General features: G+C 39.9%; 2 protein-coding genes across 2 annotated transcripts; both read left to right on the top strand.

Annotated features, from left to right (window-relative positions):
- Nucleotides 1-74: 74 nt before the first annotated feature.
- Nucleotides 75-6620, top strand: LOC146329546 (uncharacterized). The gene is made up of 9 exons (XM_084714441.1): nucleotides 75-204; nucleotides 346-457; nucleotides 559-682; nucleotides 1539-1626; nucleotides 1714-1859; nucleotides 2101-2326; nucleotides 2918-3005; nucleotides 3128-3206; nucleotides 4265-6620. Exons 1-9 carry the CDS (start codon nucleotides 111-113, stop codon nucleotides 5261-5263), a joined length of 1956 nt encoding a protein of 651 aa, XP_084570567.1. The 5' UTR covers nucleotides 75-110; the 3' UTR covers nucleotides 5264-6620.
- Nucleotides 6621-8979: 2359 nt separating this feature from the next.
- On the top strand, nucleotides 8980-23446 carry LOC146329545 (uncharacterized). The gene is made up of 8 exons (XM_084714440.1): nucleotides 8980-9227; nucleotides 17515-17760; nucleotides 17901-18012; nucleotides 18144-18237; nucleotides 19474-19723; nucleotides 21004-21091; nucleotides 21228-21306; nucleotides 22287-23446. Exons 2-8 carry the CDS (start codon nucleotides 17661-17663, stop codon nucleotides 23250-23252), a joined length of 1689 nt encoding a protein of 562 aa, XP_084570566.1. The 5' UTR covers nucleotides 8980-9227; nucleotides 17515-17660; the 3' UTR covers nucleotides 23253-23446.
- Nucleotides 23447-27816: the final 4370 nt, after the last annotated feature.

Genomic DNA, 27816 nt, shown 5'->3' with positions numbered 1-27816 from the left:
TGTGTGTGTGTGTGTGCGTGCGTGCGTGTGTGTGTGCAGAAATAAACTAATACCACAACATAAACAAGCTTTGCCACTTGTCAAGGGTTGTATCTTTTCATCTGCACAGGATGAGAGGAAAGAAAAACTACCTTCTGTTTTTTCTTCTTGTTCTGCCTTACGTCTGCGTCATCAGCAATGACTGTCCCAGCCAACCAGATAAAGGTTAGTGATTTTTTAATCTATATTTTTTATAATGTCTTGCAAGCATACCCGATTTCAGTAGCTTTTGTTATACGGGAAAAAAAAAAAAAAAAAACTCATTGATTTTGGTTCACCTGATCTCATCTCCATTATTTCCCACAGATCTCCCCTGCTTTACTGACTTCAATCGTACCATCAGCTGTGAGTGGAACAGCACATTCGTGACTGAGCATGCAGACACTGTGTGCACAATAAACGCCAAATATGAGCATAAGTAAGGACAACATTTAAAACAAAAAGAAAAACTGGACACGTGTCCTTAGAGTAGATTCAAATATACAGTTATAATGAATGCAAATAACATTACAAGTGCAGCAAAATGAAATTATATATTTTTTTCTACAGCGGAAATAGATACAGTAATTCATACAGCAGTTCCTGTGAGCTGGAGCCCGCAAAGCGAAAGACGTGCGACTTGGTCTTCAGACGCAATAAGAATGTGAGTCTGAGGAGGTAACCAAAGATTACAGTTACCAGACTGTGTTTGGAAAAGAAAATCTGTTCAATATCTGTACAATTTAGAGAAGAAAGAACACTTTATTCGAATGGATGTGCATAAGACTCTAACCTTGTCATGACAGCTGTCATGAACACGATGGTGTCTTTATGAATGTTTATGACCATTGTCATTAAGTGATATTTGGTCAATTATGTCATTTTAATGCAAAGTTAACATTGTTTGAAATGTCTTTGTTATGGCAGTTTGACATTAACCATGACAACATAACATAAGGTACTGCACTCTGTCGCCAAACTGGTCTTATAACAGTTAATGCCATCTTCATGACGAGTCCAAATGGTACCACTTGCGGAGTAACGGATTACATGTAATGAGATTACATAATTAGGATACAACAAAAGAGTAAATGTATTCCATTACAATTACAAAATCAGATTACAGTTACATTTAATATAAATAGGGATCATTAATAGGATTACAATCTTAGAAATCAAGTTAACTTACTTTCATATTGTAATATTTTGATAAGGCTACAGGCTACATTTTTAACAGATAATTAAAACATTTTTAAACTCCCAACCCTGCACTTTAGTGGAAATCCTGGAAAATAATTATGACACTGTTATAAAAATCATTTGGCAGAGGAATAAAACTGTGACATTTTTATGTCAAATCCAAAATGTACCACTTCTACAATATTTAATTAATCAAGTAGTGTTTTCTGATAACCGGAGCAATAATCAGACACTCAAGGCCCCTACACTAGTTCAGATTTTTATTTTGTTTCTTATGAATGTTTTATAAGAGCAGTATTCTTTTCTTGTTATGTTCTCAGTTTCAGTTTCGGGAAAAGCTGACCATTAATCTGACGTGTAACACTGGGAAGCAAATCTTGAACATTTCCTACAGGCCAGCCTGTCACAGTGAGTACAATGAATAATACATTTCCCCCTCATGAGTTACCTTGTGAGCTATTCATGATGACCTAAAACGAAGCATGTGTGTTGCAGTAAAGCTGAATCCTCCACCGAAGCCTGAAATCAAGCCTGAAGCAAACTTTACTGGCATTTCCTGGTTGTCTGAAGTTACAAGGAATTCAAGATTCAGTCTTTACAGCTCCCAACTGCAGTGGAAACTGGCGAGTCACTCATGGAGCGTATGTATATATGTTTTATATGTATGTATATATGTTTTGTCTATTTGACTGAATAAATGAGCGTCCTATGTTAGAGATGAGTGTGTTCTAATCTTGAGAGTGAACGTTAAATGAGTTTTATAAATAATTCATGCCGTGTGGTTTTATCCGAGCACAAATAACTGAACAGACATGAAAGTGAGGATTTGTCTAATAAACATCCACACATTTGTTTCTTCCTCATCAGGATCCCTTTGTGCAGAAAGAATGTAATAAATTCAAGGATTGTGTTTTGGACTGCACAGCGACGTTGGACAAAGATCAGCTGATACAGAATGAGACGTACGAGGCACGCGTTCGAGTCCAGCCTGTGCAAAACAAAAAGTATTCCTCAACCTGGAGTGACTGGAGCCCCACTGCATCATGGGTGTCAGCCATTGGTAACCAGCAACGTCAACCAACAACCAAACCACCACTGCCACAATCAGGTAAAGGTCGCCAAATATGAACAAAGCTAACTGGTCTGAGTTAACAAATTCAGCAACATGTTACGAATGTCTTGAAGTCCTGGGAAGGAAACCTGATGGACACAAAATAGTAAAGGGACAGGTTACCCTAAAATCAAAAATCCATATTTTCCCCCTGGTATGAAGTGCTTTTTTATCATCTTTTTTTCTTTGGTGTTTGTTTTGGAGGACATAGAGATTTCTGCCTTCTCTCCAATATAATGAGACTAAATAGCACAAGTCCTGTGTTGCTCAAAGCGCCAAAAAATACATTTCAAAGATTCAAAACTAGTTTAACTACTTTCTGAACATCACAACTCAGTTACTCAAGATAATCCACAAACAGTAAAGAACTGGTCATACTCAGTCTTAAAGGTCCTGTGTGTGAGGATTTCTTGGCAGAATATGGCTCTCTGCACACAACGTGCTTTAGATATGACTAACTAATTGCTGAAAATGTCTTTGTGTGCCAGGATAGTTGCATGAAAATCATGCCCAGATCTGTATTTATACCATGGGATAAATACAGTCTGTTAATCTCTAATGTGCCATGATCTCTCCTGTGTTTCTTAGATGTTCCTATGAGTGTTTTGGGAAGCATTGCATTCGCAGTAGCATTTGTCTTGTTAATCATACTGGTTAAGACTGACAAAACCACCTGGTAAGACTCAACCACACCAAGCACTTTCTATCACACGTGATGCAAAAATATGTGAAATTTTGATCTTCAGTGTACAAGTACAGTATATTTTTTCTTTAACATTCTGTAATTCCATCTTTTAGGATTTACAAGGTCAAGAGAATTGGAAATCTGCCTGTACCGAACCCAGGAAACTCCTTCCTGAAAGATGCAAATTTTGAGGTGAGCTTATGCTAGCACTGTGAGCGCCTGGCCAAACTGGAGATCCTGGCTGGACCGAGACTGAGCAAACAGCCTCTGTGTTAGCACCATTATGTGTCAGCTTATAAGACGGCTAGCTCCGTGGCTAAATGAGTTAACAAGCTAGTACCTGTTACACACAACAGCCAACAGCTGGCCTCACAACAAGTAAACTAACTAACAGCTATCTGTTTATCAGTACACCAAACCACCTTGGTACTGTACTCTGTCATCAAACTGGCCTCATGACCTTTAATGACATCTTTATGAAGTCCAAATGGTACCACTTTACTTGAGGTCAAGAAAAATATTCATGACACATCTCTAATCATTTCAGCCACTGTCACAGCCAATGACATATGACAGTTTTGTGTAATGTTAAAACATAAAGCTGGACAGTTTCTTTTAGTTTGATAAGGTCAAGTTGTCATAACAAAGACATCACAAACAATGTCAATTATGCATTAAAAATGACATAACTGACTGAATGACACAGCTGCTGACACAGCAGGCATAAACATTCATAAAGACTCCTTGATATTCAGGACAGGTGTCCTGACAGGGTTATGACAGTATAATGGTAGTCTTATGCACACCCCTTCAAATAACATGCCATCAAATATTGATTAGTGCAGCTTTAAAGATAGCAGTGCATATCAAAAAAGGCCAGGCACAACATGACACAAAAACAGACGAAACAGTGGGACATACAGCCCACACAGGCTGTGAAATCAGATGACTCATTTGTCAAAAGATGTATGACCTTTATGATCTTTATCATCCCAAAGGTTAAAACTGTGTCACTGTAGCAGCAAGAAATAGAAAGATAGACACTTTAAACACTGGGTATTTGTCTGTTTCTCTATTGTTATAGAAAAATAGGGACAGAAGTTTTTGTGGATGAACAACCAACACGTCCACCATCACCACTCACTTGACATGTCACTTGTTTAGTTCAATGCAGCTTTACAACCAAACAGTCTTTTTTATTTTTAACCTTTCCACTTCCTCCTCTTGCTTTTCTGCATTTTCTCCTCCAGAATTGGTTGAGCCCTTACTACCAGAGCGGATCCAGTCTGTTGAAAACAGTGGACATCGTCTCTTTGGAGTTAACCTCCACTTTGGATGCTGTTGAGCCCTGCAGGCCAGAGGCCGCACTCCGAGAGAAGATTAGAATCGAAAGCAACTGTGGGTCGACCAGTTCCAGCTTCTCCAACCCCGTTTACTCACCGGTGTGTCCTCCTGTTCTTCCCGTCTCCTCACTCACCGCAGGGAATCTGGAGCCCTGTGGTGCTGATATGCCTTATGGACCGGTAGCTTGCCAGGGTGAAAGTGAAAATGCAGAACAGGATAGGGTTGAAGGAAAAGGGAAAGAAGTAGAGATCCTGCAGCTGCTCTCCAAAAGCAGCAACAATAGTGAGCCGATGCTGGTAGTTTCCGACTATGAGAGGGTGGAGAAGCCTCAGGTCGAGCACCTCAGGCTCCAGAGTCTAGACTCAGGTGTGTGCAGTGGTGAAGAGGTCAGTCAAGAGAGCCTGGAGGCAGACAGCATCAATGCGACTGATAGCCATGATGAGGAGCCTGAAGGCAACGAGGAGAGGGAGAGTGGGAGGGCAAAACAAGTAGATTTTCAGAAGCTGTTTGGAGGCAGTGGAGGCATTGTTGACAAAGGGTCCATTCAGGTTTGTTCTGGTTACGAGCAAGTCCAGAAGCTGCAGGCTGACAGCCCCGAGCTCCCCAGCCTGGATTCAGGCATCAGCAGTGGGGGCGAGGAGCAGTTGAGTCAGGAGGAGAGCCTGGAGGACATCGATAAGACCACTGAATCTACTAGCCTCCTGTTTCCTTCTCCTTCCTGTGCATTAGCATGCTCCTCGCCCTCTTTCACACCACTGCCTTTTAACTTCTCTGGGGCCTGTTTGAGTCCAGCTCTGCAACCTCTGCCAGATCATATACTGGAGAGGATGACTCTAATGTCAGCTAGCAGGTCAGTGGAGCTCTCTGGTGATGGATACATGCCAGTTATACAGGAACAGAGCTAAAAACAGACAAAGCTCTCTCAACAGACCTGACAGTAAATGGAGTCTAGTAGGGGTGTAATGATTCACTCCATCTGATGCATCAGACTTTAATTGTAAGATATGAGTACATCGGTTCAGACACCTTGTATCGGTAAAAAGGTGAATGTGAATCGGAAACAAATCAATGCAGCATTGCTGTATTGATACATCTTATTAGGACATTTCATCTGATGCTGTAACTTTCCTCCGTTTCTCTCTCCTCCTTCCTCTGCCTGCACCACTCTCGCTGGGTGCCTGCTGCCGCGTTTACACAAAGCAAGCTCTCCCTCCTCCCTCTCCCGTGTCTCCTCTTCATTTGTTCAAAACAAACGGCGCTGAAAGTGACATACCAGTGTAGTGACGAAAGTGACATCGTACCGCGTTTCACCACCAAACTTTCATAACGTGCAAGTACAGAATAAGCTTGGGTTTTATGAGAAAGATGAGAAATGCTGCTGCAGATCATTTATGCAAAAGGTGTCGGACGGCAGAGTACAGAGACATGAGTCTGACACACAGAGACAACACTGTGAGAGCAGGTAACACAGAGCATCTCTGCTCCCCCACACTAATCAAAACCATCAGCAGCAGATCATCTTACTGCAAAAATACTAATATTTTAAACAGTTTTGTAATTTGTTCACAGTTTCTCATTCAGGCTACAGTATCTCATTTACACATGAGACTCATTGTAAGGTGTTAACACCACTGTAATGTCTCCTCTCTGTCTCTCTAACTATCAGGATTTTGCAACTCATAGCACTCTATAAATGTAGCATTGGTTGAATCAAAGCTCAAAGATTCACACATTTCATTGTATTGTATCATATTGTGACAGAGCTGAATCGAATTGAATTGTTAGCCCTTTTTAAATGTTAAGATATATCGTGTTTTTACATTTTAAGATGTAACATTGAACATGTATCGAGGTACGCATCGAATCGGTCTCAGTCAGTGAGATACACACCCCTACTGTCTAGTGTAGCATGTAGCACTGCAGGATTCATGACAGCTTCAGGGCCACTCAACAAACGTTTGTTCTCAGTATGTGTGTGTGCATCGTACAGACTCTCAGAGAATGCTTGATTTTAACAAGTGTCTTATTATTTATATTTATTATTACTATTTTATCTATCTAAGTATCTGCAAAGCTATAAATATATATGTGTGCATATGTTTTCTCTGGTAGAACATAAAAACAATACACTGTTTTTTAATTTTTTAAAGGCAGCTACATTATGTGCACCATGACCACTTACTTGACATGTCACTTCTTTTGTTTTCTGGATACTGTATGCAATTGTGCTATGACTAAATTGTACAATGTGTTCTCAGAAATAAAAAAAAATATATATTTTATACTTGGATTTCTTTCTTCTCAAGTGTCCTAAGTTTACTTTAACAGAAAATCCTCCCTGAAAGCTGAAAGAGCAAACTTTGTCCAACATGACAGACCACTTTATAGATATGTTTTGTAATTAGGGTATTAATTAGGTTGTAAACACTTAATACACCATTAATAAGCTGTTACAACTCATTAGAATAAAAGAATAAAAGCAGCAGTGACCTGTTGCTTGCCAGAGAGTGAGCCCACATTCATCTGTAAAGTTCAGCTTCAGATGTCCTTGCTTACTTACCTTTTCCTCTCCATCAGCAGCTTTTACACCCTTCATTTTCAAAAGATATTTTTTAATAAGTTACCATCAACATATCTTAATAGTCCAAAGGTTTCCTTTTCTATATCAGAGTTGGTAATCTTTCTTTACTTGGTGTACTGATCAACCAGTCTTAGTCATCGATAAATGTTTCACACTTAGAAATAGCTCCCTTTTGTCAGTCATAAGGTATATGCAATATATTCTATAATTTTAATTCATGGCTTTGTTAAATCCTCAATTCTGATTGGTCAGTTACAGCATTCTATGGCCCGCTATGTGAGGGATAATCAACGAGTAGGTGTGTATTAAACAGTTTGAAGGCACGACGTGGAGGTGAAGAACTGCCTGACACAAAGTGAAGTGACTTCAAACTGTTTAACGCACGCCTACTTGTTGATTATCCCGCTTATATCATGGTCATTTACAAACAATATGAAATAAACGCACTTGCATTTGGTGAAAGTTCTGCACCCACAATTGAAAGTTATGAAGCAGGAGCTTACCGTTGTCATGACAAGGAATAATTATTTTCCCCTTTTGCAGCCAAACTCAGCTGGCTTGCAGCAGGTGATAACAAATTATACCACTTCCTGTCTAGAAGCAATATGAGCCAACAACTGTCCACATATGGGCCTTGTGTCTATACAGTTGGAGGCCGGTTTACTTGTTTGTAACTCCCCAAAGTTCCCTTTCTTTCCCTCCAAACCCCATCCTTCTTGGGGATATTTCTTAAAAAAAAAAAAAAAAAAAAAAAAAAAAAAAAAAGAAGGCTGGTGCGGTTTAAATAAAAGGTGTCTCCCCTTCTCAACCTTTGATGAGCGGAAACAGAAACATCGGCATCACTGCTATGTGGAACAGACCGTTGCTATGGACACAGTTGTGCTCACTGGCTCTGCAGGAGCAGTAAAATATTCTAGAATTCTAGAATGTGCAGTTTGGAAAAACCCCACAGTGATTGGCTGGTACTCATCGACTCCCTCTCGCTCTTCCCCATGTCTGTCATGGTGACTTAGTTCCTACATGAAACTACACACAAAGGCTGATTTGTCTTGACTAACCGGGTCATGATTTTTGGAAAGAAACACTGGTTTTGAATTTTTAAAACATATTTTTTATTTTTATTTATTTATTTTTTTGGTGCTTTGAGCACCGCAAGCTGTGCGCCTTTTAGTCCTGTTATACTGGAGAGAAGGCAGATATGTCTACAGCTGACATCTCGATTGATAAATAGCACTACAGGCAAGGGGCAAAATATGTGGTTATTTAAAGGGATAGTTCACCCAAAAATGAAAATTCAGTCATTATCCACTCACCTTTATGCTGATTGAACTTCGGGTTTAGTCTTTTTTAAGTATGGAGTTTCACAGGACTGTAACAGTACTGCAAAATCTCCTAAACAATGCAAGTTAATGGTGACCACGTACATACTGCTCATCTGGAGTAATCCAAGTCTCTTAAAGTCCCAACATGCCGTTCCCACACTGTCATACCACACACACCCAGTTCAGACGATGTGCATGCGCATATAAACGTGGCTCCAATCTAAAGATCTACAGTGAAGATCTGGACTAAAATCCTGGTGTGTATTATTTTAAGTCAGCATGGCATGCTGGGTCTTTAGGAGACTTTCATTAGACCAGAGGAGCAGTAAGGGGGCTTTTTTTTTTAAGATTGAAAACTGGCCGCCTAAAAAGCTAAACCTGACTTTCAATCTGCATGACGGTGAGTAGATAATGACTGAATTCTCATTTTCGGGTGAACTAACACTTTAAGGGCATTTTAAGTTCTAGTTTGGGAAAGCCAACAACAATATTACTTCTCACCACATGTGGCTGTAAAACAATGATATTTTGAAGAGGCAACAATCAAACAAGTCAGTTTCTATGGTGCCTGAAAGTGAAGTCGTGCAACGAACAGTAGTAAAAAGGGAACAGAAAGAAACAAAGCAGGGCAACAAAGAGAGAGAGAGAGAGAGAGAGAGAGAGAGAGAGAGAGAGAGAGAGAGAGAGAGAGAGAGAGAGCAAACACGGAAAGGGATTGTTACTCTATACCATACTTGTTCTTGAAACACAGATAGCATATCACATATAGGAGAAACCACACAAACCTCTGAAACCTTTCCTATACGTCACTTTTCTTGACACCAGGGAGTGTAGTTTTTGAAGGGGAACAAAAGTTTCAGTGCATACTGAATGAGTGTACAGACAAAGAAACCACTGATCGATCATTTTAGATGTGAGCGACGATCATGTAAGGTGAAGAGACCTGGACAGAAAGACGTCGGACAGGTAAGCTCTTATACATCAACTCTGGTCAAGAGATATGATGATATAGATCTGATTTCTTTTTTGGTGTCATGAATGAATGAGTTTGACAGGAAATTATGCTCTAGCAGAAGTGGTTCTGCTGATGGAGAAGACGATTAAGTGAGTTGTCTTTGTTCATGGGGCTGTTTCTGATGATAGATTATAGAGGTGAGTGAGTAAAATGATCGCAATGTTTGATGTGGTAATTTGAACTCTAAGGCCCTTTTTTGTAATCAGGAAATTTTTTTTAGCCAAATCTTTAAAAACAGAGCATTCAGAGGCTGACACACAGCCACGTCTATGAACTTTTTCCTACTAAGTTTGACCCCAGTGACCATTTAAAACCACCTAACATTATTCTTTTAAAAAATACCGACTAATGAAGATAGTTTGGCATGAAATTTTTCACTTTGTACCAAAGTAAGAGTTATGCTGGTGAAATATTTGTGAAACGTAAGTCAGTGGCTGAATTCGTGTTGATTGAAAAGGATAATGACTTACTTGAAATGCCCACATTCTCGTTCTACTGATTAGTCATGTCGCTGTTGCTGTTTCAGTTTAGACTGCTTACTCCTACATGCTACATGCCGCTGTTGCAACTCATGTTAATTTCTCTCACCATCAACCCACACTTTTTCAGTCTTACCTTCATAACCAGACTGACAGGTATTTTTTGGCCCTGTGTGTTGTTTGTACTTCACTGAAATATGAATCTTTCATTTCCCCCGCAATCCGTCTACTGAATGCCTTGTAGTTTTGTTTCTTTGTTTTTAATTATTGTCATGGTTGGTCCATGTTTTTACATGACATTTTTACCGTGTTTTAATACCAACTCTATTTATTAGCATTATTTACAGATTGTATTCCACATTTCCTCTCTGCCATCATGACTTGTTTGTATGTTACTGTTGTATGTGTCAAGCTGCTCCAACAAACTGCCTCTAGATCAAGTTGTATTGAACTCAACTGAACTGACCTCAAGTCCCAAGACAATTTATATAAAAAATAATCTTAATCATAAAAATAATAAGGCTACTGCAACAAGACCTTGACTCTTAACATATTGGCAGGAGACATTTCTATGTCTTCCAAAACTTACAAGTCACTGTTGAAAAATAAATCTTGCCAGTTTTGGCTCCTGGCACTCCAGGGCTGCGTCACAGCTAACCGAGCTGGCGGCAGTTAGCAGTTAGCTAAATTACCTTGCCGACAAGTAAAGCTAACTTTCCAGCAGGAAACTCTGTAAACGGCCTTGGAACTGTGTTACCTGTAGGTCGTCAAAGGCAGCTAGCTTAACAGCTAAGAGTTACAGTCACTTATTTTAGCAACAATTAAGCTAAAACTATCTATCCATTAGGAATCTCTGCAGAAATATTTTCTCCATAAAATTTAATCTAGTTTCACCCAAATCAGTGAATAAAGTTATAATGTTGTGCCTTTGTTCAGTGACGCCGGCTCCCCAAAAACACCAGTCCCCTCCAGTGAATGGATGTATTCTTCTTCTATGCTCTACTGTTTAATGAGCAGGAAGGTGTTTGACTGGATGCAAATTTTGTAATGCTTCTGAGTGCAGGATGAGTCATCAACAGCTTTTCATCATTTTCCAGGAAAAGACTCATTATCCTCAAAAATACCTTATAATACATACATTGTTTTTGTCAGTGTTGGGTCAGATACTGACATATAGGTGACTTAAAGGACAATATATATGCAATAAAAACACATCGATTTTGACTTCATGGAGATGAAGTGCATCTAAGTGCTAGCAAGACTGAGACTAGCTTATTTTCCGCCTGCCAGCATGATCAGTATCAGTATTTATAAGAAGCAAGAAAGATGGAGGATACTTGCTGGGTAGTGAATGAGCTGTTTTCTTTTTTAGAAGTGACAGTAGCCTTCTGGGAATAGAAAGGGGTTAGGAAGTGGGTTTTGTGTATATTATCTTTGTGTGTAGTTTGTGGTTGTTTCCGTCCATGTCTATGTGAAACAGAGAGCAAAGAGAGAGAGAGAGAGAGAGAGAGCAAGTTAGGGGAAGTCCAAATGTCAGAACATATAAAATGAAAACACATCTCAGTAAAAGGGATTAGAAAGAGGTAGTCTGTGTAGTTGACAGTGGCAGTGGAGAATAAAAAACGTTTTTGATTTGTAAGTGTGATTCAAAGTATTGCTTCCCCAGTGAGGCTTCTCACATTATCATTTACTGATCATGAAATGTGGCCAACAGAAGTGAGTCACTCAAATCTCCAACTATACTTGGGAAATATTGGATAACTACTGACCTTTAGCTGGGGAATTTGGTGGACTGTCCAGCCTGACTATGATGGCCCTATGTTACACTAATCTAAAATGCAAGTTGAAAGTGCAGGACAGACCTATCAGCTGTGCCCAACGGCTGCACACATGATATAACATAAATGCTAAAAGACTGAGGCTATTTTTTCTCAGTAAATATTGGTTGGATAGTGAAATATGGCAGACATAATTGATGACAGAAATACACTCAGCAGCTCATGCAGCAGACTTTGAGATGGGTCACCCAGCCAGACCAGCTGGACCGCAATTGTGGAAGAAAGCCAGGATAAGAGCTAAGCTAACCCACCTTAGAGCTGAGACAGCGAGAGAGAGTGAGATGCACTGTCATCAACCCACTTTGATTCTGCATTAGCTCACATCCTCCAATCCAATCCAACTTTATTTGTAAAGCACTTTAAAACAACCACAGTGGACCAAAGTGCTGTACAATAGATTAAAAGACATAAAACAGCTATACAATTTAAAACAATAAATAAACAATAAACAAATAAAAATAAATCTAAATCAATAAATATAAATAAAATAAACAATAAACAAATAAAAATAACAATACATTCAACATCTCACATGGTGTTAAAAGCCAAGGAAAAAGATGGTTTTAAGATTGGATTTTAGGAGCTGCTACAGCAAAGGCACTGTCACCTCTGAGCTTGCGCTTAGTTTTCGGTACACTTAGGAGCAGTTGATCAGCTGACCTGAGAGAGCGAAGGGGTGTATAAGGCTGCAGCAGCTCGGAGAGGTAGGGCGGGGCGAGACCATTGAGGGATTTAAAAGTAAATAAAAGAATTTTAAAACTGATCCTGAAATGTATGGGCAGCCAGTGAAGTGAGGCTAAAATGGGGGAAATGTGCTCATGTTTACGTGTGCCAGTTAAAAGAATTGCAGCAGCATTTTGCACCACCTGAAGACGGGCGACGGAGGACCCACTAACCCCCACATAAAGTGCATTATAGTAATCCAGCCTAGTGATCAAAAAAGTGTGGATTACTGTTTCAAAGTGCTGCCTTGAAAGAATAGGTTAGAGAATAGGTTCTCCTTCTCAAACCCTCACAGAACAAATACAGATGCAGTGATATCTAACAAGTTTGGTGCAAGTTACAAGTTACTGCAGCTAGTATGCTAACAATTGTGGCTAATGTTCAAGCAGATGAGTTTAATCCATTCTCCAAATGTGTGCTCCTGTTTCATGCTTTTGCGAAACGCTACTGTCCACCCTCATGAAACGCTGAGTATCACTCATCTCCGAGCCTCCTGCACATCGCTTCATCGTGTAGAGAAATAGAAAGCTTGACAGCCCTTGTTACTGTTGCAAACTTTTGGCAATAATTGGACAGTTGCTGTTTGGTTGTGGGGCTTAGCGAAGGGTCAATTCATCAACAATCAGAAAGTTAACTCTCATCACCTTTAAGAAGCATGTGCATCAGGAGCAGCATGACAGGGGACTTACCAGGAGGAAACAAAGAGAAAAGATTTTCCAGTGAGGAAACAGATGCACTGATTCAAGAAGTGAAAGCACGAGAGCATGCAATATATAGACAGTCTGACTGACCTCTGAAAGGAGGCTTCATGTGTAAACAGTTTATTTTACATGATTGCCTGCAAAAAGCAATACAACATATGAACTGTAAATGTCATGCAGACATGAAACTGGTTATGTTTTACACTGAAGCACACTTATACACCTTTTGAAGCTCCAGAATGGATGAAGGATGTGGGGTCAAATGTTGTTTTGCAGCCTTTCACAATAAAATCCTGCCGGTTGATTAGAGTTGATATTACTGCATTACTGGATAGAAATGTTGAAAATACTGCTCATTGCGTGTGTTATGCTATGATTGTTGCCTGCTGCCCGCCTGCAGTTATTTAATTTTTCACTTGTGCCTGCACCCATGAATTTATATAAATATATTTTTTACGGGTCACCCAACCCATTGTATGATTCTACTTGGTCTCACTGTTGTGATTTACCAAACATCATCTATTATTAATTCTAAATTACTTGAAAGAAGTTCAATGAGGGAGACTTAACAGAAAAAGAGGCTTAGTGAGTAATCAGATTAATTAATTTGACACAGTGATCAATAGGAAAGTTGAAGAAATATGAGAGGAGTATTTGGCTCTTTGGTTAGACCCCATTGTGATGTCATTATTTAAAGTAGGTTGTAATGCCACGAGCTGTCTAGACACTGGTGGTGGTGATGAGCTCAGTGGAGGGACCCACGGGTGCTGGTTGTGATGAGAACTGGGGGTGGAGGAGATTTGAATCGATCTGACGCTAAAATGACAGCTGACAGCAGCAGAGAAGGAACAGTATTAAAGTTTGACAGTAACAACATGACTGGCTCACAGGTCGTGGCTAAATGTGATAGGTTGAACGGAAAGCCCTCAGTCAGCTGATTGAGTTGGAAGTGGGAAAAGGAACAGAAACTGGGGTCTACTTGTCCAGATTTTGCACATGTTTTCAAGTTTACCATTGCAGTGGAAAATACCTGTTTATAAAAAGCACAAACAGAGCTCCGGTAAACAGTTGACTCACCTTTGTACGTCACTTCATAAGATATGTTGAACTGAGGTTAACCACAGTAACAAAATGTTACTTGATGCTTCCTTATCAGAGGATAACTCTTACTGAAACTGACCTGACTTTCAGTTAAACTAACTGAAAAAAGATTACGGCTGACTTGTTTTTGCTCACCTGTGGCATAACCAGGATAATGCGATATCTTTTAGGTAAATCTACTTTATTTCAAATCTAATTTCTCTACTTTTACAGGTGTAAGGTACCCTCATATTTTGCTGTGATTACCATGATTGTATTAAACAAAATTCAAGTTTAATGAATCAGTGAGAGTAAACACCTTGCTAGTGTAGGCTGCCTGCACTGAGGAGTAGTGGATTACTGTTGTGAGGTTAGTGTATTTGGATTTGTTTGAATTATTATAATTGCACAGCGAAATAAACAGTTGAATTATTGCACATATGCAGAAGTGAAGACTTTTATTTTCGTAACTTTGACACTTGAAGTGTTGGTTGTGGGCGATGTTGGTTTTAAACTGAGAGAAGACTTTTCAAAGACTGATGTTTCTTTGTGACTAAATTTCTATGTACTGACGTTCAGAGAGAGCAGATGTTATCTTCTGTCTTTCCTCTTTATGGTGCGGCGGTTTGCCCTTTTTAGTGAGAAGAAAAAAAGGTCATTTGTCTGATGTGTGTCAAAGGGCATCAAATGGAATGAAGGCGATGCTTTAAAGCAGATCCCGACTGAGCAGATTCTCCAACGGGTCATTAAAGTACATATTTCATGCATGTATTTAAGATTAGAGGTGATGTTTTGCTCAAGGTGAAGACTTCTATTTTTTACATCTTTCACACTCGAAGTGTTGGTTGTGGGTGGGGGTGGATTTAAACCAAGAGCGGACTTAAGAGACTGATTTTGATTTGTGATAAAATTTCTAAGCGCTGGCCTTCAAAGAGAGCAGACTCTATCTTCTGTTGTTCCTCTTTATGGTGTGGTGTTTTTTTGTGAGAGGAAAAAAAAGGTAATTTATCTGATGTTTGTCACAGGGCATCAAATGGAATGAAGGCAACGCTTTAAAGCAGATCCCGACTGAGCAGCTTCAGTACACGCCTGTATTTAAGATTATGTCTGTGTCCGAGGTGGCATATCATGTACTGTGAGGTATCATCAAGTGAGACGGGATGTGATACCTGAGCCTGCAGGCATGCATTTTCCTACATTTTTTTTATGAGTCACTGGTGTGATGACTGTTCAGTTTCACTGCAGTTCATTTGGTTGTGCAGAGCTGTGCACCTACATCTAATGAAACAGACTGCGATTTACTAACAGCATGATTATTTGTGTATCAGCTGCTGCGACTGACACTACTGATGGTTCTTTTTTCTCAAGTAGTGCACAAGTCTGATTCAGTTAAAGGTTAATAGGTAGCACTTTAAAGCAGATCCCGACTGAGCAGCTTCACTGGCAGGTAAGGCACTTAAGTACATGCCTGTATTTAAGATTATGTCTGTGTCTGAGGTGGCATTTCATGTACTGTGAGGTGGTGAGACAGGATGTGATACCTGAGCCTGCAGGCAGCGGCTCCACTAAAATGTGGGATATTTTCCTACTTTTTTTATGAGTCACTGGTGTGATGACTGTTTGTCTATAAAGCCAAGGTGGCGGTTGTTCAGTTTCACTGCAGTTCATTTGGTTGTGCAGAGCTGTGCACCCACATCTAATGAAAAAGACTGTGATTTACTAACAACATGATTATTTGTGTATCAGCTGCTGCGACTGACACTACTGATGGTTCTTTTTTCTCATGTAAAAATCATTTCAAGTAGTGCACAAGTCTGGTTCAGTTAAAGGTTAATAGGTTAATTGGTGGGTCTAAATTGCCTTTAGGTGTAAATGTGAGAGTGACTGGATGAACTGGTGATCTGTCCAGGGTGTGTCCCGCCTCTCAGCCAATGTCAGCTGTGATCGGCTCCATAAATGGTTATAGACAATGGATGGATAATGGAATATATTTCCATTGTGGGCCTTGATTGTCTTGTCAGTGGTTGCATCAGGTCAAAAGGTGTTGAAGTAACGAGTGGCTATGTTTACATGCACACTAATTAGGGTCAGGGTTACTTTATAATATTTTATCCATCCCTTGGGAGAAACTGTTTGCATGGGGAAGAAAGGTGATTTAAATGACTTTGAATGTGGCATGGTTGTTGGTGCTAGACAGGCTGGTCTGAGTATTTCAGGAACAGCCATCTCTAGTGTTTATAGAGAATGATCTGAAAAAGAGAAAATATCCAGTGAGCGGCAGTTCTCTACTTTGTTGATGCCAGAGGTCAGAGGAGGATGGTCAGGCTGGTTCGAGATGACAGAAAGGCAACAGTGACTCAAATAACCACTCATTACAACTAAGGTATGCAGGAGAACATCTCTGAATGCACAACACGTCAAACCTTTGGCTACAGCAGCAGAAGACCACATTGGGCGCCGCTCCTGTCAGCTAGGACAGGAAACTGAGGCTAGAATTACACGGGCTCACCAAAACTGGACAATAGAAGACTGGAAATACGTTGAATGATCTGATGAGTGTCTGTTGCAACATTCAGATGGTAGGGTGAGAATTTGGTGTAAACAGCATGAAAGCATGAATCTATCCTGCCTTGTATCAATGGTTCAGGCTGCTGCTGGTGGTGTAACAGTGTGGGGGATATTTTCCTGGCCCACTTTGGGCCCCTTAGTACCAAGTGAGCATTGTTTAAATGTCATGACCTGTCTGAGCATTGTTGCTGTCCCTTTATGACCACAGTGTACCCATCTTTTGATGGCTACTTCCAGCAGGATAACGCGCCATGTCATAAAGCTCAAATCATCGCAAACTGGTTTCTTGAACATGACAGTGAGTTCACTGTACTCCAATGGCCTCCTTGTAAAAATAGAGCACCTTTTAGGATGTGGTGGAACAGGAGATCCGCATCATGGGTGTGCAGCTGACAAATCTGCAGCAAGTGCGTGATGCTATCATGTCAATATGGACCAAAATCTCTGAGGAATGTTTCCAGCACCTTGTTGAATCTATACCATGATGAATTGAGGCAGTTCTACAGGTGAAAGGGGGTCCAACTTGATGCTAGCAAGGTGTGAACCTAGTGAAGTGGCCAGTGTGTGTATATGTGTGCTATGTGCATGAACATATCTGTGAAACAAGTTGGTACTGAAACAAAAATATTGTGATCACCTGTTGGTGTTTCTTGCTGTATTTGTGGTCAGGAGCTGTGTGTGTGTGTGTGTGTGTGTGTGTGTGTGTGTGTGTGCGTGCGTGCGTGCGTGCGTGTGTGTGTGTGTGCAGAAATAAACTCTGACAAATACCACAACATAAAGGAGCAGAGGAACATACAGTATGTGATCTCTTTGCCACTTGCCAAGAGTTCTATCTTTTCATCTGTACAGGATGAAAAGGAGGAGGAAGCAGAGAGTTACAGCCTGAAGCAAGAACAATCTATCAAATGCCCACATCTCCGACTCATTCAGCTTTGGAAACCAACCATCCCGGTTGTGTGAGATCTCTCCAAAAAAGAAGATTGACAGCACGATAAATGGAGAGAAATAAGAAAACCTCCCTTCTGTTTCTTCTTCTTGTTCTGCCTCATGTCTGCGCCAGCAGCGAGAATAATTGTCCCAGCCAACCAGATAAAGGTTAATGATTTTTTAATCTAAATTTTTATATTTTTTAGCAAGCATATTTGATTTCAATAGCATTTGTTATACAAGAATAAAAAAAAACAGCTCTTGATTTCATCTGGTTCATCTGATCTCATCTCCATTATTTCCCACAGATCTGCCTTGCTTTACTGACTTCTATCGTACCATCAGCTGTGAGTGGAACAGCACATTTGTGACTGAGCATGCAGACACTGTGTGCACAATAAACGCCAGCAGGGTGCATAAGTAAGGACAGCAGTTAAAATAAAAAGAAAAACTGGACATGTGTCCTTAGAGTAGATTCAAATATACAGTTATAATGAATGCAAATAACATTACAAGTGCAGCAAAATGAAATTATATATTTTTTTCTACAGAGGAAATGGATACAGTAATTCATACAGCAGTTCCTGTGAGCTGGAGCCCGCAAAGCGAAAGACGTGCGACTTGGTCTTCAGACGCAAGTGGAATGTGAGTCTGAGGAGCTAACCAAAGATTTCAGTTACCAGACTGTGTTTGGAAAAAATCAATTCAATATGTGTACAATTTAGAGAAGAAAGAATGGTAGAAATTTATTAGAATGGGTGTGCATTACACTGTCGTAACCATGTCATAACAACTATCAAGAACATGATGGTGTCTTTATGAATGTTTATGACCATTGTCATTAAACAACATTTGGTCAATTATGTCATTTTAATGCAAAGTTGACATTGTTTGAGATGTCTTTGTTGTGACAATTTGATATTAACCATGACAACATAACATAAGGTACTGCACTCTGTTGCCAAACTGGTCTTATAACAGTTAATGGCATCTTCATGACGAGTCCAAATGGTACCACTTTTGCAGGCTTGTGGATGGATGGTGTGATGACATGATTATAACAATGTAAAAGTCTATGATATTATCTTTTACCAATCAATCAATCAGCCAGTCAAAGAGGGAACAATGAATGGGAACAGCTTTAATGCTAAGCTAATTGGCTGTGTCGCGTAGTTCCCCGAATGCTGAAGTCGGGCAGAGCAATAGATCTATATTATATATACCATATTACACCAGACTGTTGTAGCTGTTCTGTTATTTGTTTTTACCTACTTAATCAATCAATATACTGATTATTATTATATGATATTCTTTTCTTATTATCTTCTTTATTATTATGTTCTCAGTTTCTGGTTGGGGATAAACTGACCATTAATCTGACGTGTAACACTGGGAAGCAAATCTTGAACATTTCCTACAGGCCAGCCTGTCACAGTGAGTACAATGAATAATACATTTCCCCCTCATAAGTTACCTTGTGAGCTATTCATGATGACCTAAAACGAAGCATGTGTGTTGCAGTAAAGCTGAATCCTCTACCGAAGCCTGAAATCAAGCCTGATGCAAACTTTACTGGCGTTTCCTGGTTGTCTGAAGTTATAAGGAATATAAGATTTGATCTTTACAGCTCCCAACTGCAGTGGAAACTGGCGAGTCAGTCATGGAGTGTATGTATATATGTTTTATATGTATGTATATATGTTTTGTCTATTTGACTGCATAAATGAGCGTCCTATGTTAGAGATGAGTGTGTTCTAATCTTGAGAGTGAACGTTAAATGAGTTTTATAAATAATTCATGCCGTGTGGTTTTATCCGAGCACAAATAACTGAACAGACATGAAAGTGAGGATTTGTCTAATAAACATCCACACATTTGTTTCTTCCTCATCAGGATCCCTTCGTGCAGAAAGAATGTAATATATTCAAGGATTGTGTTTCGAACTGCACAGCGACGCTGGACAAAGATCAGCTGATACAGAATGAGACGTACGAGGCACGCGTTCGAGTCCAGCCTGCAGAAAAAGACCATTTCTCAACCTGGAGTGACTGGAGCCCCACTGTATCATGGGTGTCAGCCATTGGTAACCAGCAACGTCAACCAACAACCAAACCACCACTGCCACAATCAGGTAAAGGTCGCCAAATATGAACAAAGCTAACTGGTCTGAGTTAACAAATTCAGCAACATGTTATGAAAGTCTTGAAGTCCTGGGAAGGAAACCTGATGGACACAAAATATTAAAGGGACAGGTTACCCTAAAATCAAAAATCCTTTCCCCCTGGTATGAAGTGCTTTTTAATCATCTGTTTTTTTGGTGTTGTTCTGGACGACATAGAGATTTCTGCCTTCTCTCCAATATAATGAGACTAAATAGCACAAGTCCTGTGTTGCTCAAAGCGCCAAAAAAAATACATTAATAACACCACAACAGTAGAGATGGATAAATAGCACTACAAGCCAGGGGAAAAATATGGATTTTTGATTTTAGGATGAACTGCCCCTTTAAAGGAAAAGCTGTTTATCATATGAAATATGCTTATTCACTTTTTTCATAATACACATCACTCAATTTATGTTTACATTTTGACATATCCCATCTCACCAGTAAATAACTGGTCATACACCACAGTATACACTGCCTGGACAAAAAAAAAAAATCGCCACCTGGATTTATCTAAGCAAACAGGCAAGAGATTTCCATTTGATAATTACTGCAGCGATTAATATGTTTCAGCAGGCAACAAGTTATTTAACCCTAACTGATGCAGTGAGGAGCTTCTCATTTTGTAAACAACCATGTCAGAAGACGTATCCTCTGGTCGTGGAGAAGATGTTACTCTGTTTCAGAAGGGTCAGATTATTGGCATCAGGCTCGGATTGTTTAAGAGTGGTTCACGGAGCATGAGACATCATTTTCACACATGGATTGGCCTCCACAGAGTCCAGACCTTAACCCGACTGAGAATCTTTGGGATGTGCCGGAGAAGACTTTACGTTGCGGTCAGACTCTCTTGGATGTTGGAGAAAAATTAATGCAACTCTGGACAGAAATAAATGTTATTGAAACAATGCCATGGTGAATGCATGCTGTAATGAAAAATAAAGGCAGTCTAATGACGCCTCAGAGTGTGACTTTTTTTTTTTCTTTTTTTTTTTTTTGGCCACGCAGTGTACTTTGGGTGAATGGGACAAATCCTCAGTCTTAAAGGTCCAGTTTTTAAGAATTACAAGGATTTCTTGGCAGAATATGGCTCTCTGCTCACAGCATGCTTTAGATATGACTAACTAATTTTCTCTTTGTGTACCAGGATAATTACATGAAAATCATGCCCAGATCTGTATTCATACAATGGGATAAATACAGTATGTTAATCACTCACGTGCCATGATCTCTTCTGTGTTTCCTAGATGTTCCTATGAGTGTTTTTGGCAGCATTGCATTCGCAGTAGCATTTGCCTTGTTAATCATACTGGTTAAGACTGACAAAACCACCTGGTAAGACTCATCCACACCAAGCACTTTCTATCACACGTGATGCAAAAATATGTGAAATTTTGATCTTCAGTGTACAAGTACAGTATATTTTTTCCCAGTATTTTTTTCTTTAAGATTATGCATTTCCGTCTTTTAGGATTTACATGGTCAAGAGAATCGGAAATCCGCCTGTACCGAACCCAGCAAAGTCCTTCCTGAAGGATGCAAATTTTGAGGTGAGCTTATGAAATCTTCTTTTTCTTCTTGTGGCAGACTAATCTTAGTAAAAACAGAGAATTGATTTACAGTGCAAACTTTATTCAACTGTCTTGAATTCAGCAACATTTGATTTCTTATAATGTAGCTTTACTGTACTGTAAAAACTGTGTTAGAGCAAGTTAGACCTAGTATTTTTTATCCACTTGGGGGCAGCAAAACAAGCGGCAAACACAACATTAATGTATTTTTTATAGTGAGCATATTATCACATTCAGCAGATGCATTCATTTGTCAGGCACCATATGTATGCTCACTTGTCTTTTAACTGAGAACTTTCTTCTCCAGCGCATCTCTAACGCCGTCTGTCTGTCACTTGGTGCATACAATGGGTTTATCATAGCTTTTATTCTGAAAACAGCAGCAAACAAAGCTGACAACAGCAGTGAGCCTGAGCCAAAATTTTCAGTTGACAGCTACTTGTTCTTCAGGCAACTCTGTAATACAAACCACCTTGGTACTGTACTCAGTCAACAAACTGACCTCATGACATTTAATGACATCTTTATGAAGTCCAAATGGTACCACTTTACTTGAGGTCAAGAAAAATATTCATGACACATCTCTAATCATCTCGGCCACTGTCACAGCCAATCACATATGACAGTTTTGTGTAATGTTAAAACATAAAGCTGGACAGTTTCTTTTAGTTTGATAAGGTCAAGTTGTCATAACAAAGACATTCTTGGCTTGATTAATGTCAAGTTGTCATAACAAAGACACTGCAAACAATATAAATTATGCATTAAAAAGCTTTTAAGACAGAAATGCAGATAATAAAAGGACAATTATATGAACAACCAACACGTCCACCATCACCACGCACTTGACACTTGTTACTTGTCACTTGTTTAGTTCAATGCAGCTTTGCAACCAAACAGTCTTTTTATTTTTAACCTTTCCACTTCCTCCTCTTGCTTTTCTGCATTTTCTCCTCCAGAATTGGTTGAGTCCTTACTACCAGAGTGGATCCAGTCTGTTGAAAACAGTGGACATCGCCTCTTTGGAGTTAACCTCCACTTTGGATGCCGTTGCGCCCTGCAGCTGTGGGTCGACCAGTACCAGCTTCTCCAACCATGTTTACTCAGCAGTGCGTCCTCCTGTTCTTCCCGTCTCCTCATTCACACTGGGGAATCTGGAGCCCTGTGGTGCTGATACGCCTTATGGACCGGTAACTTGCCAGGGTGAAAGTAAAACTGCAGAAGAGGATCGGGTTGAAGGAAAGGGGAAAGGAGTAGAGATCCTGCAGCTGCTCTCCAAAAGCAGTAAGAACAATGAGCCGATGCCGGTAATTTCCGACTATGAGAGGGTGGAGAAGCCTCAGGTTGAGCGCCTCAGGCTCCAGAGTCTAGACTCAGGTGTGTGCAGTGGTGAAGAGGTCAGTCAAGAGAGCCTGGAGGCAGACAGCATCAATGCGACTGATAGCCATGATGAGGAGCCTGAAGGCAACGAGGAGAGAGAGAGTGGGAGGGCGAAACAAGTAGATTTTCAGAAGCTGTTTGGAGGCAGTGGAGGCATTGTTGACAAAGGGTCCATTCAGGTTTGTTCTGGTTACGAGCAAGTCCAGAAGCTGCAGGCTGACAGCCCCGAGCTCCCCAGCCTGGATTCAGGCATCAGCAGTGGGGGCGAGGAGCAGTTGAGTCAGGAGGAGAGCCTGGAGGACATTGATAAGACCGCTGAATCTACTAGCCTCCTGTTTCCTCTTCCTCCTTCTTCTTCTCGTGCATTAGCGTGCTCCTCGCCCTCCTTCAAACCGCTGCCTTTTAACTTCTCTGGGGCCTGTTTGAGTCCAGCTCTGCAACCTCTGCCAGGTCATATACTGGAGAGGATGACTCTAATGTCAGCTAGCAGGTCAGTGGAGCCGTCTGGTGATGGATACATGCCAGTGAGACAGGAACAGAGCTAAAAACGGACAAAGCTCTCTCAACAGGCCTGACAGTAAATGGAGTGCTGGCAGGTGCCTGATTCATGACAGATTTAAAGCTAGTTAAAGCTGCAGTAGGTGGAAAGCCTTAAAAACGGATGATTTTTGAGTCTTACCTGAGTTAGGTTTCATCTTGTGTGTCCTCCTACCAGACAAACAGCACGCGTTTCATGTGTGCAACCAACAATCGTGAGCGAGCAACTGTGTTTAATACAACAGACACCTGACAGCAAAAAACACCAACAGAGGAGAGAAACTACGTTTAAAAATATAAAGACTCAGTGTGAAGATACAGAATTACTGAGAGCTGAACATAAAGAGAGTTTTAAAAACGTATTTCTCTCTGCTCTTCTGCACACATGAGCTCAGTGTCACAACAGCTTGCTGGAGGGGGACAAAAAGGAGGCTCGCCACCGTTGATTCTTTCCTTTACATGCCTCCTATCTTTACTCTCACAACATGACTTTGTAATTGCTGTGAATCGCTTCTGCAAAGGGGTTGAGAGACAGGACTAAAAATAAACTGCTTTTTCATCTCAAAAGTTGAAAAAACAAATGCAGAGTTCGCGTCTGGCTGGTCCGGTGGCTCCATGATTTCTTTGGTCATTGCTGCAGCGGGCTGAAACACAGGAGTGACAATAAATCCTCTTTCTAATTCCAAAACTTTGAAACATTCACTCTGAGCTCCCCTCCCACCAGTAAAGTAGCCAGCATCAGAGGGACTCCGGTGTTTCTTTTTCCTCCAGAAGCTCCACTCTGCCACCGACCCTCTCCTACAGGGCTCTGTGTCTCAGCTCTGCCCGGCACTCTCGGCACTCAGCAAAGTTCCGCGATACACATGATTGCTCATTAAACTCTTTTCTCTTTATTATAATCCTATTTTATAGTGACTTTTCCAGCAGCAGCTTCCGTCATTGACTCTGAGTCTCACAGAGGGAACTAGTGGAACAGCCGGTCTGAAGTCCCGGTCTGAAAAGACCGGTGATTGGTTTAAGTCTACTGTCATGGGCCAGATTCTCTAAATGCTGAAAACAGAGCCAAGAGGAGGTGCAGAAATCTAGTTCTCTCTTAGAACACCTGATTTACAATATGCTGAAAGTTTATTATTGTATCTCAATGATACCAAAACAATGTTGCCTACTCCAGCTTTGACACATTAGTCCTCAGTATGTGTGTATCTTTCTACATCATGCCTTATTATGCATATTTATTATATCTATCATATATAATACATATTTTTAATTCAAGAATTTAAAATATAAAACTCAATGTGTACTCTGTCCTCTGCACTTGCAATCAAAGATTTAATAGCAACTTTGATTGCAAGTACAGAAGACAGTGTGCAAGAGTCTTTTTGCTTCTTATTGTGGTCTTCTCCTACGCACCTGTCGACCTAATAGTGTGCAAAAGTGTTTGCTCTTTGATAATTTGTATTTGTCAAAGTACTGTGTATTTCAGACCTTTGTATAAAAAATAAAGATAGAGTGAAAACATGTAATTTAATCAAGAGGGATCAATAAATTCTTAGTTTTAGTTTTTTGTTTATTTTTAGTCAGTACAAACCTTGACCTGAAGATTTCTGCCTTCTCTGAAATATAACAGAACTACATGGCACTTTGCTCATGGCGCTCAAAGCACCCAAATAACATATTTGAAAAACTCCACAGCAGTGTCTCTTAACACATCATGGTGATAGCTAACAGCTCAGCTGAGGAGGAAGCCATTTACATCCTGCACTGTCGCACGCACAGGCCTGTCATCCATGAGTAGATGCACGCTTCCTTCTTTGTGGTTATACGGTTGGCAGGTGTAGTTCAGTATAAGGAGAGTAGTTCCTACTTGAAACTGTTCACAACAAGGTCTGCGGCTTATCTTGATTTCTGAAAAGAACACTTTGAGCACTTCAAGTTGAGCGCTATCCAGTTCCACTATACTGGGGAGAAGACAGACACTTGTTTAGTTTAATGCACCAAACATTGAATGTATTTCCCATGTTATAAAGCATTTGCAAAGCAGTTGTTTATGAATGTACTCCACTATTTACACCAATTTGCAGTCTTCCTCTTCTCCTCTTTTATTGGCGCATCAACTCTTACTGCCCTCTGCAGCAAACAGTAATGACAATATATAGGTTTTTATTTTTTTAAGGCAGCTATATTAAAAAATACTGGCTGGGAAGATGAATGAAATTGTTAACCTCTGTAATAAAAATAAAAAAACATTTTTTGAAAAAAAGTTTTTGTGGCTGAACAGTGGCACCATCACCACTCACTAAATTGTACAATGTTTTTGAAGAAATAAAAGTGGTGACATTTTTACCAAAACAAGTGTGAGTATTTTGTGTTTTACCTGGATTTATTTTTCATAAGAGTCCTAAGTTTACTTTAACAGCATATCCTCCTTGAAAGCTGAAAGAGCAATGTGACAGATAGTCACATTGATAGATAAAGATATTAGGAGGGGTTGAATTCAGGGGATGGGTAAATGAACAGTGTGCCTGCTTTTAACTTAAAAATATAAATTCTTTAGTACTACTTTATACTTTTGACTAGGTTATAAATGTTTTATAAATCATTAACAAGCTGTTACAACACATTAGAATAAAAGGGCAATGGTGACCTGTTACTTAACACATGAGCCCACATGCATCTGTGCTGTTTAGCCTCCTCATTACAAGTTACCAAGACTTAACCACCATCAACATATCTTAATAGTCCCAAACTTTCCTTTGGTATATGAGAGTTGGTAATCTTTCTTTACTTAGGCCCAATCTTAGTCATTAATAAATGGTGATGTCTTTCATACTTCACAATAAGGCTCCCTTTTGTCGGTTATAAATTATATAAGAATATTCTATAATTTTACTTCAGGGTTTTGTTAAATCCTCGATTTTGATTGGTCAGTTACTGCATTCTAAGGTCTGTTATGTAAAGGATAATCAAGTAGGCGTCCACTGCACAGTTTGAAGGCACGACGTGGAGGTGAAGAACTGCCTGACACAAAGTGAAGGATGGATGCTTCTGTGAAGAAACTTCAGACTGTTTAACACACACCTACTTGTTGATTATCCAGTTTTTACCAAGGTCATTTGCAAACAATATGAAATAAAAGCTAAAGTTTTTGGTGAAAGTTCTTCAGAATTGAAACTTATGAAGCTGGAGCTGATTGTTGTCATGGCAAAGAATCATTCTAGTCCCCTTTTACACCCAAACTCAGCTGGCTTGCAGCAGTTGATAAGTAATTACACCGCCTCTTTACTCAAAGCGATGCAAGCAAACAACTGTCCATATGTATAAGCCTTGCTTCTATATAGATGGAGGAAACTTTACTTGTGACTCTCAAAAGTTCCCTTTTTTCCTTCCAAGCCCCATCATTATTGAAAAGCTGCTGTGGAGTATATTAAAGGCGCCACTCCTTCTCAGCCACATTAATTAGTCTCTCGCCCTCCCTGTCGACTGCTTTAATCACATCGATTTTAATCAGATAAAACAGGTTGGAGGTGCATGAAACTCTGCTGAAGTAGAACCAGGGTGAGTGATTTTTCAAGCAAGCAACACACAGGTTAGGGCGTCCTTATTTGGAAAACTGAAGCAATCAGCTGTTTGCTCACTCACTCGTTCGCATTGCCTCCAGTTAGGAAGTAATATGAGTTTTGACAGCTGCGCTCTTTAATGTTGCTGCGGTTACAAGTTGGGTACGTGTGTGTTAATGGTTTTGATGCACACCTGCTGGCCAATCAGAAAAGATATATATTATATCCAGTGAGCAGATCATTATTTCAGCCTATTGTACATTATTCCATTTATTACATGGTTACTTACAAAAAATAAAAAAAATTGGCACAAAATATTAATCCAGGAATTATTTCATTGATTTAAAAATGATTCTATTGCCCCTCCAGAGTCTGTGATCAGAACTGCGTCCATAGCAACGGGCTGTTCTTCATAGCAACAGCTTGCTATTCAGTAATAACAGACCTAAGAATGCCCTAACTGACCAATCAGATGTGTAATAATGTATCATAAGGCCCACTTTGCAAATAAAAAATGGTATTAAGTCAATAATAAATGGTGATGAGTTGTATGCTTTACAACAAGTTTGCTTTTGCATGTTAAAAATCTCAATAATTGTTATGTTAACCTAATTAATAACCTAATTAGAAACAACTTATTCAAGAGTATTTTTATTAAGTACCAAATCTATTGTGCATCATGTAAACTCACAGACATTCTCTGTGCACTTTATGGTCCATTGGGATTTCTTGTTTGCGTGGAAAGTGAAATGGCTTGAGCATGTGTGTAGCCTTACCCCCGCTGCGTTCCCATCAGATTTCCTTGTGCAGGGAGCATCACTGTTGCTAGGTAATAATTTGTGACATCAGCACACCTCTACCTGACTCACTGCTGCTCCTTTTAGATAAGAGTGTGCTCCATAACATGCATGTTTAGTTATGATCAAGCCATCCGTCATCATTTTGGCTTTATTCCACTGTCATCCATTGCAGTGGGATAGCTCAACATATTTGTAAGCAATGTGCAGATCCAAAC

This window comes from Lutjanus erythropterus, chromosome 3, assembly GCF_056507025.1.
Source record: "Lutjanus erythropterus isolate fLutEry1 chromosome 3, fLutEry1.hap2, whole genome shotgun sequence".
Classification (NCBI taxonomy): Eukaryota; Metazoa; Chordata; class Actinopteri; order Lutjaniformes; family Lutjanidae; genus Lutjanus; species Lutjanus erythropterus.
Note: the sequence above shows the minus strand (reverse complement) of the source record. Positions and strands in the feature narration are given on the sequence as shown.

Excerpts from the sequence above, each read along its gene's own strand:
- LOC146329545 (XM_084714440.1), top strand. The coding sequence starts at position 17,661 with ATGGAGAGAAATAAGAAAACCTCCCTTCTGTTTCTTCTTCTTGTTCTG. Across the intron at positions 18,238-19,473 it reads TCTTCAGACGCAAGTGGAAT|CTTCCTCATCAGGATCCCTT; the intron begins GTGAGTCTGAGG and ends ACACATTTGTTT. Across the intron at positions 21,307-22,286 it reads TGAAGGATGCAAATTTTGAG|AATTGGTTGAGTCCTTACTA; the intron begins GTGAGCTTATGA and ends TTTCTCCTCCAG.
- LOC146329546 (XM_084714441.1), top strand. The coding sequence starts at position 111 with ATGAGAGGAAAGAAAAACTACCTTCTGTTTTTTCTTCTTGTTCTGCCT. Across the intron at positions 1,860-2,100 it reads TGGCGAGTCACTCATGGAGC|AAAGAATGTAATAAATTCAA; the intron begins GTATGTATATAT and ends CCCTTTGTGCAG. Across the intron at positions 2,327-2,917 it reads ACCACCACTGCCACAATCAG|ATGTTCCTATGAGTGTTTTG; the intron begins GTAAAGGTCGCC and ends TGTGTTTCTTAG.